General features: G+C 41.2%; 1 protein-coding gene across 2 annotated transcripts; it reads left to right on the top strand.

The window, feature by feature from the left end:
* The first annotated feature begins 5,446 nt into the window (after positions 1-5,446).
* Positions 5,447-16,930, top strand: LOC311030043 (MAM domain-containing protein 2-like). Of its 2 annotated transcripts, none has more exons than XM_084035558.1 (15): positions 5,447-5,642; positions 5,781-5,891; positions 9,176-9,465; positions 11,134-11,218; positions 11,426-11,563; positions 11,911-12,188; positions 12,515-12,608; positions 12,956-13,102; positions 13,639-13,758; positions 13,902-14,047; positions 14,513-14,609; positions 15,093-15,245; positions 15,389-15,642; positions 16,452-16,536; positions 16,622-16,930. In XM_084035558.1, the coding sequence occupies exons 1-15, from the start codon at positions 5,543-5,545 to the stop codon at positions 16,666-16,668; spliced, it is 2,145 nt and encodes a 714-aa protein (XP_083891684.1). In that variant the 5' UTR covers positions 5,447-5,542; the 3' UTR covers positions 16,669-16,930. The 2 variants fall into 2 exon arrangements, with proteins under 2 accessions (XP_083891684.1, XP_083891683.1); XM_084035557.1 differs by having other exon boundaries at positions 5,449-5,642; positions 11,911-12,192; positions 12,519-12,608.

Raw genomic sequence — 16,930 nt, 5'->3', positions numbered from 1 at the left:
GAATATCAAAACACGTTGAGAACATTGCCAACATCCTCAAACACTCTCCAGGTCAAAATATTTGACCTATTAATAAATGAAAAAACAAGGTGACCGGTGGAAAGGGCAACACCTGCAGTTGGTACTGCTAATCAAAGATGGCGGCCGGAAGTGACGCCCTTGTTCTTTACATGGAAAAGCAGCATATTCATTTTCAATCATTTGTTACTGAATTTTGCAATGACATTTAGTGTCAGATTGTCAATTAGAAGAATGTAATTACCATAATACGCTTCAGGAATTAGGAGATTGAGGTTACAATGGTAATTTCTTGTCATGGTCTTAATTTGCTAAAATATTTAGAATTCAGACCTTTTCCCCACAGAGATGCTTCTAGCCTGAACACTTGAATATAATTTATAATTAATATATTATATAATTTGCAACACAAGCCTTTCCTAGTAGGTGGAATATTTTTCCTTGGCGCTCAATTCCAAGTTAGTATGGAAGCCCATTTCTGCCACTGTCAGAAAAAAAAGAGAAATGTTGTCAATATAATGGCATCTCAGAATAATGACATACTATACTAACTCATTATTTTTTAGGTATTTATTCATTATTTTCAGAAATTAAGTCACTACTTTGAGATACTATGTCAATAATTTGAGATATTAAGTCTATATTTTGAGAAAGTTTCTTTTTTTTCTGACAGTGGCATAAATGGACTACCAAACATATGCCAAAGGTCAAACCACTTTTTGCAATAATCCCACTTTAAAAAAGAAAATGTCATTACATGAGCTTGTTTAATATCTAACACAAATTTTAAAGTGTTAAAAGTGTTTAAAGTTAAAAATACAAATGCATGCAGCAGGGTTTTCCCTTTTTATTCTAGGCCTGTTGGTGTTGTTGTTCAGCTGACATACTGTATCTGATGGGAAATACAGTTACTAACTGATGGCTTGTGTGTAGAGTGTGTGAAGCAGGGGGCAGTGTTTGTGGGGCTCCTGGCATGATAATCCGAGCACGTTTCACAGATCAATCGGGCTTGTGTCTACATATTGTTGAGCCCCCGTAACACATTCTCACCTAAGTCATGTGAAACCTTCAGCCGTAGCAACCGTTACTGTGACAACAATATGTGACAGAAGATGGTGATGATCTGTGATTGCAGCCATCTTCGATCCCAATCAAACAGCCTGCACGCTTGTGTGAAATACAGGCTGCAAAGTTTTGACGGAGCCAATCAAAAAGGTCCAAAAATATAGAGTGCAACGTGCAGAATCAGGTCATCAGAATGTATCTGAGGTCATATCACAAAGCCTATATTTCGTGCTCTGAGTCCAATTCACTGCTGCTCTATTTCCAGAGAAGACATCAATAATTTGTCACCCTCTCTGCATACATGGATGAAGGTATACTGTACATGTCTTGTCATTAGTGATACAGCACGCAGTGAGCACAGACTGAACCCATTACTGGAATTAATGCACATTAATGTTTCATCGAGGCCCATTGGTTGTTTCTCATCATGCAGAAAACCCATGGCCTCTCAAATCGCACAAAGCACGGTTCAGTGTGTTCACGAGATGGTCAGGCTGCACACTGTCTTGCCCAGCGTCTGTTTTCAGTTGGACTGCAGGTGGCGCTCTTCAGCTGGACGTTGTTATTACACATGTAATAAGTAATAAAAAACGTGCTTCTCTTTGACTTTATTGACTCTGATTTTTGGTCCAGTCATCAAACTGGTGACACTGAATTTTTTACCAATCAATCCACTTTTATAATCATCAATTAATGATCGTCTAATCATTCACAAATCCCCATGTACATTTGTTCAAAGTTAATATTGACAGAATCTCTTGTAAATTAAAACATTAGCAGTACTATTAATGATAAATGATAAATGATGATGAGATAAATAATTTAATTATCATTAATGGAATCCTTGAAAACAGGTAACAGATTTTACAATTTTAAAATTGCCTCCCTCTTTCCCAAGAATTACAAAGTCATTTGTATGTCATCTAAAAGCAATAATGTATGTTAATGGCATGATGGCTCTATGGGTCCAGACTGAAATAGTTTTACAACCATTTGAATTAATTGCCATAATTTTCTGTACAATCAGTCATGGTCCCCAGAGGAAGAATCCTACTGTCTTTGGCATAATTCAGATTTGACCTCTATTCCAAATTATATCTATTAAAAAAAAGGATTTGTAGCACTTCATTTAGTGTTTTTATTGTAATCAATAAATTATTTAAAAGTAAATAAAAACATATTTCGTTTTTGTAAAATGTGATTGTGAGTAATTTCAGTCTATTTGAGATGCCATATAGCCTCTGTATACATTTTAATACAATATATTTTATATTTATGAGGATGCATCAATATTTTACGTTAAAAAAAGTGTGCCTTGGAAATTTCATCTTCATAAGAGTGTGCCTTGGAATACATTTTTTTTTTTTTAATTCCACTCTTCTTGTTAACATTTAAAATGACAAGATGATTTCTGAAATGTGTGGTTATGCACGGTTTGTCATTTGCCTTAAGTCCTGTTATATTGTCTCAAGATAATTTGTAGTTCAAAAAGATTACCTGAGGTTTTTGCAAATGTAATTCAGAATATTACAAATATAGTTCTAAATGTTTTTGTTGTATTACATTTCATGTATTTATAATGAAGGGGCTTTATTACACATTGTGATGGTGAAATTACATATTTTATTAAAGGTATTCATGTAATAGCATACTATTAAGTGTCTTACTAATGCTGCCAACAGATGGAGTTCACAGAGAAATCTCGGTTACAAATATGAGGCGGTGGTCCGGCGGTGTTCCCATGAGGAAGGGTGGAGGGCCAGAGGGGATGAAACCTAGTAGCCAATCAGATACTGAAGATAGCATGTCATCATGCAAACAATGACCTCTGCATGCACTGCAAATTTCACATTCTGGTTCATTCAGTTATTTATTGAAGCTCCATCTTGTTGCTTACACAGACACAACCAGGAAATCAAACAGATGGGTGATGGAAATTCAAACCAGTAGAAAACTAAAATTGAATACCGGTAAATGCAGAAAGCCAAGGACGCAATCCTTTGAACGCGGACAAGACAATTTACAATTTTCTCTTTGCACACTGTTGTTTGACAAAACAATTTATGTTGTTTGCATTTACACATGAAAATGATCATTGATTTATGAATCATTTTCTCTCACAAATCTGATAGAGATTACTGGGATCCTGTGTGTTTCCTGAGGAAAGAACACAGCTGCCATGAGGCTTTCTGGACACAACCGGGGGAGAATTCATCCCTCCATCTGGCCCGAAAGTGCCCATGGCACCTCATTAAAGCGCTGATAACCAAAAGTAAGAGGAAGGTAGAGGATGGACCGTGTACAAGATGACTGCAGAAAGGGAAGAAAAAGAAACGCAGATGCAGAGAAAACTGATCCGACAGATGGATCACAAATGTGGACGAGAGTGTTTCCCTTAAAAGAAATGATGACACAATCTGGTCTCCCATATCAGCATACAACATTCTCTTCTACCTTTCTAATCCATACCACTCTGCAATGACACTGAATTGAACATTTTACTATTGTATTTAATATTAATTGAAAATCAAAAAGTTAAGCCTTTTGCAGTTGGCTAATATAACAATTATCAGTCTTAAAGGATCCTGTCTTTGGTGTGATGGGGTTCGTAACAAAATGGACAAACTCCATGGGTGCAAATGTAGGATTAAGGCAGAATTGCACAAATACAGAATGCCTTCAAGCCGTTTCAGGAGCCAGGAGAAATATTTTAGATGGTTGCAAAATGTTTTGACTCTCTGCAGGTTTGTAAAACACAGCTTGGATCATTTGTGTACTCAGACCTCTCCCTAAACAGCACTATCATCCCAATCCAGATACCAGGGTCGTAAAGCATGTTTCATCAAACACACATTTCTTTCCTATTATTTTTTGATTTAACCTTTATTTATCCGAGACCATCCCATTGAGATGTAGAAATCTGCCAATGTTTACTATTTACAAAAAGTTTGTTTAACATATTCAACATGTCATCCCAAATACGTACTGCTACTGAACATCAACGTCCACGCTTCTGAGGGAGGCTTTTGGGAAGATTTGCGACCTGTCTGCAGTCTGCATTCCGGGTTCATCCCAAAGTTGTGTGACGGGGTATAGGTCAGGGCTCAGTGCATACCAGTTAACGTCTTCCACACAAATCTGGAGAAAGTATTTCTTTTTGGACCTGGCTTTGTGTTGGGGGGCGTTGTCATGTTGAAACTGTTGAACACAAGTTGAACACAAGTTGAAAGCACAATATTGTCTATAATGTAATGTCATGCTGGAGCAATAATATTTCCCTTCATTGGAACTGTGAAGCCTGGCCAAAATTATATATAAAAAAAAGTACTCACAGCACAGCTGTGTTCCTCTCTACTCAGAGACCTTCCCTCTTTACTCAGTTAAAAAAAAATTGCTCACATTGGTAGAAACCGATGTCAGTGCAGACACTGTTGTTTTTCTGGTGAGGACAATCTCATTATTGGCTATTGAGGCTAATCTCAACTGGAAAGTTAAGGGTTCGGTCTCCAGACTAGCAGGATACACCTGGGTGGGGAAGTGTATGAATAGCATTGACACTCTGTCATTGCCATCCCTGAGATGCCCTTCAGCAAGGCACTTGCATCCAACGCCTAACACTGCAGTGGAACTGGTTGGTGGCCAACAGATCAGACTCTCACTGAAAAAGAGTGCTAGACTCCTGCAAACCAGTATCTTAAAACAAATCTCTCCTTTTAACCATCCATCCATCCATCCATTTTCTACCGCTTATCCTGTATTTAGGGTTGCGGGGGGGCTGGAGCCAATCCCAGCTGTCATTGGGCGAAGGCACTGTACACCCTGGACAGGCCGCCAGTCTATCGCAGCCTTTTAACCATAGACTGTATAATAAAAGGACGCAGTTAAGATCTTTTGAAGCCCAGAGTTCAGCATTTTAGCCCTGAAAAGTGAAGCCAAATCTGAACTGCCTTAAACTTGCATTCTCTCCACTGGCCATCAGGGGGTGTTGCCTCTGGTTTTAAAAGAAGTCTCCCTTGCGATTGACAGGTCACTCTACCTCTGCACTACAAATGTCTCACTTCTGTCCACTGGTTGCAGGAATTCCAAGATTCCATTACTTTTTTTTAATCTTCCTTCCTTTCCAACCACAACCACTCTCTATATTCACTCTCTCCGTTCCTCACATCTCCTACTTCTTTTTTCCCACCAGCCACCCCTCCTCCTTTTCACAGCTCCCTCACTGGCTTCCCACCAGCTCATCACTCACCTTCTTTCTCCTCCTGCCCCTCCTCCTCCTCTCCCCCTTCTCCTCCTCCCCGTTCTGTTCTCCCGACCCACACACTTCCCAGCGGAGTGTCTGCAGTGTGCTGCCAGTCTGTGAGCTGGAGAGACACTCAGACAACACACACAGCGGAGGAAACTTCAAAAACAAACTTTTCCTGCAACTTCTTCCGGCTTTTTTTTTTTTCTCCAGCTGTGGATGCAAACAAACATACCTTTGTTTTCCTTATTTCCTCTGAGGGTCGAGTTATTTCCAGAGAAAGCTGCAATGCTTCCATTCTACTTCCTGACTTTTGCTGGTGAGTACTTTTTTAACGGTCGTGCCAATGCTGGTGCATGAGGGCATGTTTCTGTTAATGCCAGTTGCTATGATTCATACTTACCATTCCCTCTCTCCACTTTCTCCCTTGCCTCTGTTTCTTTCTCTGTGCTCAAAGTCACCGTCCAAGCCTCCAACCAACTGTTGCCAGGCTCCTGCAACTTTGAGTCCAGCACCTGCGGATACACGTCAGATGCAGACTTCACGAGCTGGAACCTGCACAAAGATGGTAGGCTACTGGGACACTTGCCACTAAGCATCTTCAGCCTTTTTTTTTTCTTTTTTTAATTTAGAGGCTTGTATTAAGTGTTGGCTCAATTGTGGTTCCAGTTGTTTTGGTGCTGATTCTGGTCATAGCTCCGAAGCAAACTGGTAAAAAAGAGCCCATCTGGTCTTTATTGATTCCAGCATCTCTGAACATCTGGAGTCAGTGAAATAACAGATTTAGGCATTCTCGCTGGGTTGGTACTGCAGATGAGTTCTTTAAACACTCATATTTAAGATGTGTCTCTATTTATGTGATCAAAGCAAACAGATCATCATGTGATTAGCCTGTTGTAGAGATGTCAGCTCCTCTAATGTAGGAAATCTCTGCAGAGATGCAGCAAATGAGAGAAGTGAAGCGTCTTGTGTGGAGAGAAACGTCCTTGCACGAAATAGTGAGAAGGGTTGAGCTGCAGATCTGGATGTTGCACTTGCAGCTGGATCTTGTCAGGTTAATTGTGACAGGAAGAGGGGCCGGCTTTAAGAGGTGGAGGTTGTGTTTATGTTACAAAACAGCTCAGCTCGTTGACCACATTTTTTTCACCCAACACAATCAATCTGGCCTATCATGCAAAACTTGATGATGAATGATGTACCAGAACTGGTCTGAGTACATAGTCTGTTTCCAGCTGCAGGAACTGGCCCGAAGCTGGAATGGGTCCTACTAACTGGACTTTATTCTCAACATAAATCAGTCCAAATCCACACTTCCAAATCCTAGGAAAACCAGGCAACCATAGGCAAGAGCCAGAATTTTGTCAGAACATAGCTGAGTACGTCAACTTGAACTTAAACATCTCTCAACTAATCATAATCATAATTAATTTTAACCTCGGTATTCAGTGGTGTAGAGTTAGAGTTAAGGGAACAGCTCAGCATTTTTTCCCCCAAGAGTGAGCTAAGAAGATGGAGAGGCTACCATATAGCATGTGTTTGTGTTAACTGGCTGGAGTCAGGAGGCCATCGCTTAGCAAAACGACTGGAAGCATGGGGACCCAGCTCTCACCAAAGTTCAAATAAAAAATGTAAAAACAACTATTTTTAGGCATGCTAGAAATGTTTCTTATCATACAACAGTTGGGTGCGGTGACTTCCCAGAGATTTGTTGTCAAAGTGAGGCTGCCAGCAGAAATAGCAGAAACACTGCTCAGAAGGGCAGATGGATAAACTATTCATCTCTGAATCATACTAGCATATAAATCGACTCCCTCTAAAAACACAAAGTAGTGAGCTTTGCTTTGCTTTTTAAACTTTGGACAGCCAGGCTAGCAGTTTCCCCCTTAATAATCCATTATAAATTATACAAAATGGGATTTAAGTGATTAAAGTGAATTAAGTATCACATATGTAAACATATATTTATATACCTAGACAACAACAATCATAAAATTGTATTAAATTGATTGCAAAATGTAATGCAGAAAAGTGTTAAATCCTCTTATTTGAAAAGAGGGAATGAAGAAATGAATATTTATTACTTGTTGAAAAACTTAATTGATTAGACCAGAGTTGGCAATTTGATAACTATGGACCACTTGATTGAATAACTGATTGCTTCTTCTCTATTGAGAGGTGTATGGTTCCTGTTACCCATTTCTCATCTACACCCATTAGATTGGTAAGGAATACTTCCTCCGAGCATCACCATCACTGCTACAGTAGCAACTGCATCTGCAGCCAGATTCTGTAGGAAAAACTCCTTATTAAGACATTTTTTCCCCACAACGATCCCTGCTTGTACTTGTCTGAAAACTGCTCTGCCGTTGCAGCCTGTCTCACTGCCTGTCTTCCCTCTGGGATACGTCAACTACTTTCTATTTTCCTGTTTCCATCCTTGTTGCTATTGCAGCCGACTTGTAAAAAAAAAAAAAAGGGTCAGTGAAGCTTAATGGTTTTCTCAGTTCTTGCTCATTTATTCTCCTCTCTCAGCTGCACAGCCCAGGCTGCAAGAGAAATGAAATCATGTCAAATACATAAAGTACGTCATGTTCTTTTTTCTTCTCTTTTCTGACTTCAAACGAGGCAGAGGAACAACTTGTCTGTGCACCGTGGTTGTGACCAGTTTCAATGCAATTCAAGTACGTTTGTGTCTATACAAACATTTGCAAACAATTGCAGATCAATGGCAGCGAAAAAGAAGGAAGACGTCTTGAAGTGACCACATTAAAGGTGAAATGAGCAGAGTCCTGGTGTGAGTGTTTGTCAGGATGTGGGAGCCCAGAGGCAACAGGGCATTCCACAGGGACGAATAATAAATGGCAGACGAGTGAGGAGAGCCCTGTAGCAGAACAGAAGCTAAGAGTCGCTGTTGTCATGGGAGCTGAATTCCTCGTATATATTTCCTGATATCCTGAATTTTAGCTTGTTAGATTTTATTTTGGGGAGATACTATCCAGACTTCTACCCAAAAAAGAAGATACTGGACCGATCATCTGATATTGACTTTTCAGCGAGCGCCATCATCAGGTCAAACTTTACATCCGCCCAGCGCTTTGGTTAATGACTAAACACCTGCGTTTGTGTTTATTGCTCATAAGCAAATATGAGTATGCTAACGTGATAAACTCTGATGGTGATGATGGCAACCACTACCTTCTAAATGGCAACATGTTAGCATTTAGCTTAGTTAGAGCCTGCCTCTGTCTATTTCTCGTTAGCAGTCATACGAGCATCTGATGACTTTCCTCACAGAAGTCAGACAAAATAATGAAAATGCTTCATGGAAAACAAACAAAGAAACATTGGCCCAATGGTGGGTCACATTAGTCCTGCATTCCAGTGAGCAGCATTTACTCCCTTTAATATCCTTGATGATTATCTCAGCATGTGGCTGCTATTCTGTGGTGTTGGTGCAGCCTGGTACCCTGACCCGCCAGATGGTCCTTTACACAGAAGCACCTGAGAAGTCGTCATTGGAAACCGTTTGACGAAGACAGTCAGGAGAAAAGACAAAACGTCTTTTCCATTAAGAAAAGCCTTCAGTGCTGTTGTTTACTCTTCGTTTAAAGAAAAGATCATCTCCAGTTCCAATATAAGTGTTGTTATTGCAGCATCTACACTAACGTCTTCTGCCATTGTTGTTTGGAACGAAGAGTTTAGTCCATGCCTATATCTGCCAGTAGTTCTTCACAGGAAGCTGAGTGCTCTGTGCTCCTACTGGACACAAACTTATTACATGAAGCGAAGGTGCTCTAAATTGTCTTTCCTCATATGATTTTAATCTAAATCCCACGTACCGTTTTATTTCAGGGCGTTTTGTTGCAGTGGACGCAGCCATGAGAGATGAGCAGGATGATGAGATAGGTGCAGAAACGGGACCACAGAGAGAGATCACGGGGGTCCTGCTGAGTCCGGCTCTGGAGCAGGGCGAGTGGAGCTGCCTGAGGCTCGTGTACCAGATCATCGGCTCGGGAAACCTGGAGGTCCTGCAGCGCACAGAAGGAAAGAGCTTTGACAAACCACTGTGGAGCAGCCAGAAGCCCTCCGATAGCTGGGCCATCGCAAGCATGGACCTGCAGAACAGTACCGAGCCTTACAGGGTGAGATACTTACCTCTTACATAAAAGGAGACTCATGAAATGAAAATCAAGGTCAAATTCAAAACCAGACTATTTAACTGTTCTAATGGAGGCAATGAAAGTGTAACGTTTGTTCTGAGGTCATTCAGTGTCTCAAATGTACAGCGTTCATCCTCTGAGGAGCATGAATGTGCTCATTTAATGTCATGTCTTACTCCTCATATGGGGACCATAAATATCAACTGCAAGTTTCATGTAAATTAAACCTTGAGTTTTCGAGACATTATCAAAATTTAAAAGTAAAAGTTTAAACAAATCAAAGTAACAGTTATGCAACAATACATACAGTTTATTACATGACTGAGTATTAGCATTATAAAATTGAGATTTAGAGACATTTTTGAGAAGGTGCAAACATTTAAGTAAAAAATCAACATTGTCTGGAATAAAGCAAATATATAAAAGGTAATAATAAAAAAAAAATTTGAGCACAAAGTCATAATTTGACAAGGAGTCCTAATGAATCAATGATGATGAACATGTACTTAAAAACATAATTATGTACATTTTTAGAAACACTAACTGCTGACTATCATTTCCTCGTTGGTTAAACTGCAGAGGTGCACAAATCAACATGTTGATATTAAACATGCAAGCCCAAATTTAGGCCAACTTGAAGTGTGCACACACTTCTGCTCCCACACATATTGTCCAAACACTGTGTGGGAGAAGTGCAGCACATGTTTATATAATATGCAGAGGCAGAGCTGGTTCTGACAGGGTCGTGACCTACACAATGCTGAGGGGGGTCTGTGCTATGTGCAGGCCCCTAAGCATGAACATATTTCAGTCCGGAGTAGACCAAGGCGAAAAAATTAAAATGTCAGGTTTAAACTTCATGCCGACTGATAGAATTAACTTTTCCCTGAACACAAACCCACCGAGGTATTCTCATGGCTCTAACTTCCAACAAAAGTGACAGCTCTATTTTCAAAAATGACTGTCAGATAAATGACCTTATGCTGCTAGTTTGAAACGGCTTTAATCGCTTCATTTTTCCCATCAAAGGAATACGTCAGCATTTCGGAAATAGGCTTTTGCTTCCTTTCCAAGAGTTGGATGGAAATTATTAACACATTTATAGTCCCTTTTTTTTTACTACACATTTACTGCATAGATTCGTCTCAGTGCTGGTTTCCAGCAGCGACAGGGAGCTGCTGTTTTTAGCAAACAAGCTCTGATAAACTTTTTGTACTTTACCTGTCCAGCACCAAACAATGTGACAAAGTTACAAAGCAACGAACAGAGTTGGTGGAGACCAAAACAGAGCTGAAAGACAAAAGCAATCAAGGTGGACAAAATCACAAATTTAAACAAATTCTAATGATGTTCTGTGTGTGCTGTGTATGCTATTTATTCATTCTATATGTATTCAATACAAATTACCTCTTACATACACTCACATGTACAAGCCCGGACCCCATGACCTCAGAGTCGTTTCTCCCTCTGGAAGTCATTTTACAGGAAACCTGCTGCTCACCAGAGATTTAAAAGTAAATTAACTTCCTGTGGGTTTCATGTGTGCACTCTCTCTGACCTTCCATACGTCCACTCGCCTTCTATGATGTCATTCCCGTGTCACTCCATATCGTGATTGCAGGGTATCACTGAACATGTGTTGTCGATTAGGTTGTCATCGAAGGTAAACCTGGGTGGAGTGCTGGGAGCAGCGTGGCCATCTTTGAGATCCACATCAGCCCTGGATACTGCCTGGGTCGGTGACTTCACACAAACATCACTCACACGTCGTTCTTAAAACACAGTAATCACACAATAATCCACATATGCATGTGACTACGGATGCAGACCAGCTGTGCTCCATTCCCCACAACTCACACACGCCAACATTTTGGTACAAATTAAAAGTATTTTGCACCCACACCCATAAAAGCGGGCCTGTTTTGCATTTTTCTGCGTCCAGAGTGTAATTTTGAGGAGTCTCACCTGTGTGGATACAGTAACCAGTGGAACGCCAATGTAAACTGGTATGTGGGAGGAGGCGGGGGCCAGCTACTTCACAACAACATACCAAACGACCACACATACAACAACAGGACAGGTGAGCATTATTCATACAAAGGTATTTTCATATAATAGCTTGGATCCCTGCAAGTTTTCATTTTGTAAAAAATTAGCAAGTAAATTATATTTAAGGAATATTAGATTCATTTTGCTTTGGCCATAATATCAGTTATGATAACACGTACTCCCACACCTTAAAAGATAAGCCTGGCGTTACTCTATGTTGTTCATAATCAACAAATCCCATGAAGAGACCAAAACTAACAATCCATTAGTTCTTCTCTCAATATTTTCTGACTTCTCAACATTATCTGTTAAAACAGCAGGATTATTGTCAAGAAGAAACATAAGAACAAGATAGCTCATGTTTAAACTCCCACTCAGGTCACCTGATGTACGTGGACTCCATCTACGCAAAGACTTTCAAAGAAGTGGCCAAACTAGTGTCTCCCATGACAACGGTGCCGATGTCCGGCTGCTTGAGTTTTCAGTACCAGCGAAGCGAGGAGAGAGGGAATCTGTTCTCTGTGTTCACCAGAGACCGGCTGGGTCAGTACCAGGAGCTGTGGAGGGCAGAGACAGACAACCAGAGCAACTGGAGCGGGACGCTCGAAGAATGGATACCTGTGCAGGTGGACCTGAAGGCACCGTACTCTGTACAGGTCGGTATGAGCTTTGTAGACATATTAAACCTCTATATGATGACTTTTACATAACTTCATCTCACTATTTCATATACTGCAGAAATGTTTAAACTATAAATAAAATATATGAATGGAGTATATTTTCTTTCTGGCATTGCGGGCAGAAACACAGGTCTACTGTGAGCGGCCAAGCTGTGCTTTTGAACCTTTAGCTGGTGCATGAATGAAGAATTGTTGCACAGTTGTTTGTTCCCTCCTGTGTGAGGGTAAGCATCTGCCTGCACACGATGACGTGTATCTGTGTTTATGAGTGCCTGTCTCCATGTGACTGTCTGCCTCGCCAGGTAGTCTTTGAAGTATCCTTTAACAGCCCGAGAGGAGGACGCGTTGCAGTTGATGACATTTCCTTTTCTCCAGAGTTTTGCAGCACAGACACTGGTGAGCTGCAGCCACAGTTTTAAACTGCCTCATTATTAAATGAGCCGGTTTAACAATGTCACCTTGCACTGTATCCTATTTGTGATGGTTTCTGGGTGGAAAAGATGACACTTTAGGACCAAAAAGATCAAATATCTTACAGATAAAACGTTGGAGGTTCACATTAGTTAGCCCTAAAGGTGGTCATTGAGTATAGTTTTCTCTGTGCTGTTCAAAGTGAAAATTTCAAATCTGATTTTGTGGCACAAAAGGAAAAGTCAGGACTTACATGTAGGATTCATCCTCTGGGCTATAACCACAACCAACATCCAACATCAGCACGCTGACCTCATACATCTGTTCCACAGAGCCGACCTTTGACCCCTCCATCGCCAGCTGTGACTTTGAGTCGGGTTTCTGCAACTACATCCAGGACCAGGCAATGCTGTCGTCGTGGAGGAGAGTGTCTGTGAAGCCCAACATATTTAGGAACGGAGACCACACCACGGGGGCAGGTGGGCTAAAAGAAATCAGAATGGATTCTAGTCTCTAGTATTTAAACCTGCATGAAAGGGGTAGTGAGTCAGCGTCAGTTGGAGCTGAAGAAGTGAACAAATCTTTTGACCACTTTCTCTCATCACTGGTCAAATGCCTCTGGGGATTCTTGTAAAGCCCAAATCACAGAAGATTATTTGATTCTACAGCTCTACAGAGCGTTTAGCTTATTGTTGTACATTTATTCTCTGGTTCAGTAAATGTTTCCCCCAGAAACTAGTGCTTTTATATTTCATATTGCTAAGAATAAGCAGAATAAGCCAGAGATTTGGAGGTGGCTTTGTATCCATGAATCAATTTACATAGATTGAAAAGCAGCGATGGAGCAGGATGATACTGTGGGAAAACAAAGCTGGATTTAAGCCTGAAAAACAGTTGAAAACTGTTGAAATTGAGATCAATAACGGGTGTGAGTAGTGATGGGAACATTCATGGCAAGCAGATTTACAGGAAGGGACAGTTTCGCAAGAAAATGAAGGCTGTCTTCTCCTTCTAGGATATTTCCTGTTGGCTCACTCCCGGCTAAGCCCCAGCTCTGGTTACATTAGCCGCCTGATTGGTCCGACTCTGCCTGGGAACACGAAGTACTGCCTGAGATTCTACTACTCCCTGAGGGGTGAGTGGCACCTGCAAACTCTCTGGATGGAAGGGTATTTGCCAAGACTCATTTAGTGATTGGTGTTGGAGTCGATGTGTGAATCATGTGCTGATGATTCTTTTGAGTGACTCACCAAACATGAATAACTTTGGAAACTGCAGGTTTCAACCAACCGGAACAGGCTCTGGCCGTGTATCTGCAGCAGCAGCAGAGCAGCAGCCAGGAGAAGATCTGGACTCAGGGGGAGATGTCCAGAGGACTCTGGATCACCACGGACGTCACCTTCCAGACATCACAGCCTGCCAAGGTCAGAGGACAGGAAGTGGACGTATCTCATATCAGTCAGGATAACAGTAAACGATGAATACAAGAAGGAAGGAGGGAAGGAAAGAGGAGTGAGTGACCTGATGATGAAATCTAAGGGGTCTCCAGTTACATTTAACAAAAACAAACTAAAATATTGACCTCATGTTGGTGCTAGAGGGGAAATCAGAGATCAACAAAGTCATAATGATTCATCCTCTGGGGACCATGAATGTCTAAACAAATAGCAATCCATCCAAATAATTGTTGAGATATTACAGTCTGGACCAAGCAGCAACCTCAAGTACTGAAAAGTGAAGCAAATGCAGAAGCACCTTAAACTCGCATTCCCATCATGTGTTCATGTGCACGATAATTAATTCATCCTTCCTTCCACACACTGGCCCTTTGTTCCTCCTGTTACATTCTGAGCCTGTTCAAATCACTGTTTACTGTCTTTGCTGTTCAGATGGTCTTTGTCAGCACCTGCAAGAGCTTCTGGGACTGTGGCTCCGTGGCGTTGGACGACATCAGCGTGAGCCTCGGAGACTGTGAGCTGACAGCAGGTAAAATCTACAGCACAAGAAGACCTCATGGATCTCAACGCTCATCTTAATGTGATATTTGTTTCAAATGTTTGATTTGCAACAACACACACACACACACACACACACACACACACACACACACACACACACACACACACACACACACACACACACACACACACACACACACACACAAACAACAATAGACAATCATGCTGTTTAACTGACAGCAGCCTTGATTTCTGGAGGAAAATTAGATCCAGTCTGAGAGTCAAAGGGAAACAATTTGAGCATCTGCTAATTTGTTTGGGAATTTGTGCCACTAAAGTAGAGTATCAACTACAACTATTTTGATTTATAATACTTTTGGACATGATAATTGTACCTTTAAAGTTAGTAGTCTTTGGGTCAGTGGGGGTCCAAAGTAAAAGTTCCTTGCAATAGCAAACTGTTGACTGTCGAACTCACGTGTTACATGACACAAAGTGTCCCTGGTTGCAGGTTTGTTGTCTCTGCCGGGACACTGCGACTTTGAGGCGGGTCTGTGCGGTTACAGTCAGGACAAGCAGAGCGATGGTGGAGACTGGGAGTGGAGGAGAGGCCCCACCCCGACCTCGTACACGGGCCCAAGAGGAGACCACACCACGGGACTCGGTGAGGGTCCCCTGCTTCCAAGTCCAGAATCCTCTGCTTATAATGCATGCAGTACACTGGCATGCAGAAAAAGAGTTAGAAAAGGTCTGATTTTTCCACTGTAGGCTGTCAATCAGTCAAACCCGTTGTCTTTTGGTTAACAGGATACTACCTGCACATGGAGGCGTCGCCCATGTTGCCCGGGCAGAGTGTCCGGTTGCTGTCCCGACCTCTGAGGGGCTCCAGAGGGCCACAGTGTCTGCACTTCTACTACCACATGTACGGCTCCGGGACGGGTCAGCTGAGCATTCACCTCCACAAGAACGGAGAGGACACGTTGCTGTGGCAACTGAGCGGCGAGCAGAGCATCGCCTGGCTGAGGGCCACAGTGGAGTACCGGAGTGACAGCCAGCATCAGGCAAGTGCTCAACGAAAACCTCTCCTGCCTGGTGTATCTTTAAAACCTGTGTGCTGGACGTGAGTGAGATGACAGAAAGATGATCTATTTTAAAGAATAACTTCTCGGCTGGTGCAACTTTTCACTGATGATTGGTCGATGAACGTTATTTAAATTTTATTTGGTTTATAAAATAGCAGCATTTAGAAAATAGTGAAGAAAATTCCATTGTATTCCCAGAGCAAAAAGGACAAATATATTCAATTTAATATTATGTAGAAATACAAAAAAGCAGATCCTTACATTTAAGAAGCTGGAAACAGAGATGGTTCTATATTTTTTAATTACTTGATGAATAATAAATTATCAAAAATGTAGCTGATTAATTCACACATAAACTGTATTTCTATTCCATAACCTGTTATGTCAGACCTTATAGACAGTAGTCAAGTCATATTTTCTCAAGTACTGTACTTGTACTGCACATTTTGTTTAATTAATTAATTGATTTTATGCTACTTACTACCTCTACTCCAATATTGTATTTTATAAATCATTGCATTTATCTGGCAGAGATAGCTAGTCGTGACTTTCAATAATCAGGGTTTTAAATGATAAGGCTTATAAAATACAGTACAATGCATTGTTGACCTTTTCGTCCATTTAAAAGAACTAAGCGTCTAGTTTTGGCCACTTTTCACATTTCCCAAAAGTAAACGTTTATAGAAAAGTCCAAAATAGAAGAAGAACTTTGTTTTTTCTTGTTTCCTTTCCCACCAATCATCTCAAACCTGCCCATGATTACCCTGATTGAGAAAGTATGTTTACAGATTGTGTTCAAAGCGACCAGGGGTTCATCTGTAAGGAGTGACATCGCCATTGATGATATTATGCTGGAAGGTGGACCTTGCCCAGGTAAACGACCCCCAAACCCCAAGAGATTAAACATCCAAGAAAAAGAAATGCCCAGCTTCCTGATTTCTTTGTGATTCCCCTGCAGAAATGAAGATCAAGGCCACCGTGGAAACCTCCAATGAGATCGAGTAGAAGGCAGGAGGAAATCAGCTGCGTAGGATGCATGAACCCCATATTTTGCACATTACAAACTCCTGACACCTGCATGGAAACCCGAACGCGTAGGGGAGAGGGTTCTGTTTTCATGGAGCAACACATATCATTTGTGTCATAGTCGGCATTTCTCTCTGCAACGTAGCAACAGGGAGTGTGTTTTACTGTGTTTGTCTTCACATTTATATGCATTAGATTAATGCTCATTGCTCAAATAAAGCTAGAAGGTTATTCACCATTA

The sequence above is a fragment of the Eutrigla gurnardus genome (genome assembly GCF_963514095.1).
Source record: "Eutrigla gurnardus genome assembly, chromosome: 19".
In the NCBI taxonomy this organism is placed as follows: Eukaryota; Metazoa; Chordata; class Actinopteri; order Perciformes; family Triglidae; genus Eutrigla; species Eutrigla gurnardus.
Note: the sequence above shows the minus strand (reverse complement) of the source record. Positions and strands in the feature narration are given on the sequence as shown.